General features: G+C 38.4%; 1 protein-coding gene across 1 annotated transcript in view; it reads right to left on the bottom strand.

The window, feature by feature from the left end:
• The window catches only part of inpp5a (inositol polyphosphate-5-phosphatase A), a 184154-nt gene that overhangs the window by 68141 nt on the left and 113513 nt on the right, over positions 1 to 2500 (bottom strand). The window contains exon 7 of the mRNA XM_079854836.1: positions 1485 to 1537. Coding sequence (XP_079710962.1) covers positions 1485 to 1537 — 53 coding nt within the window. The remainder of the gene's footprint in view (positions 1 to 1484; positions 1538 to 2500) is intronic.

Consider the following 2500-nt stretch of genomic DNA (forward strand, 5'->3'; position numbering starts at 1 on the left):
TAAATAATTTAACAACACGTTCACGGTTTCCTAATCAGTTAATAGTGACGTGCAGGTGAGCGAATAAAACAGTCAAAATAAAACAGTTTAAACGTTAGTTAAATTCTATTAAATTTGTATTTAAAAAAACAAACAAAAAACATGTTTGTTTTATTGTTTTTATTTTAAATAGTTTTAATGATATTTTTAGTAAGTGCTTTACTTTGCTTGTTAAATTATGTATTATATTTTAATAAAGAAAATTAATGTTTAGTAAGCGTTTTATTTAGACTGCTTTTAACAAAAAAAAAATTATTTCATTTATTTGAAATAAAACATTTTTAGTAAGTGCTTTATTTTAATTGTTTCTATTTTAAATTACTTAATTTTAAGTTTAATTCAACACAGTTTTAGTGTTTTATATTTAATGGATTTATTTTTAAATTATTTCTTTATTTTAAAAATCATATTTTAGTAAGTGCTTCAATTTTGAATGTTTTTATTTTCAAGTATTTATTTAATTTAAAAAAAAATCATATTATTAATAAGAGTTTTATTTTGATTGTTTTGATTGTTTAGAGTTCCTGTAGAATTTGCCCTAAAACGCCAAAATATGAAGCGCTGGGGGTGTTTGCATGGCTCTGGTCTGGACACTCCGAGGTTTGTCAGAGTCACTGTAAGTCTGACTGGTATTGAGTCACAGAACTTTAACACACTAAGAAAGGGTTTTGTAAACAGAATCCTGCAGATCACTAGAGCTGGGAGATATTAGCGGGAAACAGTGGGATCACAGCATGAAGATCACAGCATGAAGTCTTATTAGTCTTACGTCCTTCGGATGAGACGTTAAACCGAGGTCCTGACTCTCTGTGGTCATTAAAAATCCCATGGCATTTCTCGTAAAGAGTAGGGGTGTAACCCCGGTGTCCTGGCCACATTCCACCCATTGGCCCTTACCAATCATGGCCTCCTAATAATCCCCTTATACATTGAATTGGCACTATCACTCTCTCTCCTCTCCACCTATAGCTGGTGTGTGGTGAGCGCACTGGCGCCGTTGTACTGTGGCTGCCGTCGCATCATCCAAGTGGATGCTGCAAACTGGTGGTGGTTGAGGAGAGATCCCCTGATATAATTGTAAAGCGCTTTGGGTGTACAGTAGTACATATGAAAGCGCTATATAAATGCCTCATTCATTCATTCATTCATTACCAAGCCCAGTTTAAAAATCGATTTATATATCAAACTATTTTCAAATGGTATGATCCTGTTGTTCTTTGGTCACTGAACCTCTCTGGGAAGGTGACGGATGGGGAATTATTCACTTTGGTCTTGCACAGCAAGAAAGGTTTTCTGGATGTGTGTCCACACAAAGTTCTGTCATATTTTACTCTCCCTCATGTTGCTGTGCATCACATGATATAATAATGAATCCAGTGCTGTAATGTCTCTCTCTCTCTCTCTCTCTCTCTCTCTCTCTCTGGCTCCGGGGGTCTAGGACTCACCAGTCTCCCAGAGTCCATCGGGTTCTGATGAAGCCTTTTCTGGACCACTTGCGCTGCAGGACGAGAAGAACATCACATTTAAACACACATCAACCCAGTTCATCCAGTTATTCACCAGAACACACACACAGAACACACACACAGTCTCTCATCTCTTCTGAACCTGGTGAATGTCTTTTCCCCAGTTTTGACCAGAATTTCTCACATCTGCTATTAAATATTGAAAAGTTCAGCAGATTGAGCTCTGATGGAGATTAAGTCAGTCGGCTCTGTTCAAACGATCCAATCAGGAGGCTGATCTCACTCACATGACTCTGAACGTTATTAAATGAGAGACAAATTGATGCTATGAGTGTCCTCGTTACCAATGCAGAGAAAGATAAATAAATAACCTCTCTCTCTCTCTCTTTCTCTCTCTCTCTCTTCCTCTCTCTCTCTCTGCCTCTGTAACTCTCTCACTCTCTAACTCTCTCTCTCTCTCTCTCTCTCTCTCTCTCTCTCTCTCTCTCTCTCTCTCTCTCTCTCTCTCTCTCTCTCTCTCTCTCTTCCTCTCTCTCTCTCTCTCTCTCTCTCTCTCTTCCTCTCTCTCTCTCTCTCTCTCTCTCTCTCTTCCTCTCTAACTCTCTCTCTCTCTCTCTCTAATGGGGAGTTGACTGCAGCGATGAATAAACTAATTACCGGCCGGGTCACATAATTACAAATTGACTAATTTTATTTAAAAACTCTGATGCAAATGAAAGGCCTGAGAGAGATTTGATTGCTCCTCACATCTTTCAGCCGCATTAGGACAAGATTAACTGTATCAAATTCAATTGCATTTGCATACTTGAATTAATATAGTAGACTAGAGCGAGGCCAAGCGTATGATGATGTCAATAACAGGCATTTCCTCAAGAGAAAATCATTTCCATATCTTACAGCGGAGCACACACACACACACACACACACACACACACACACACACACACACACACACACACACACACACACACACACACACACACACAGAAGGCCAC

Source organism: Squalius cephalus (genome assembly GCF_949319135.1).
Source record: "Squalius cephalus genome assembly, chromosome: 21".
Taxonomy (NCBI): domain Eukaryota; kingdom Metazoa; phylum Chordata; class Actinopteri; order Cypriniformes; family Leuciscidae; genus Squalius; species Squalius cephalus.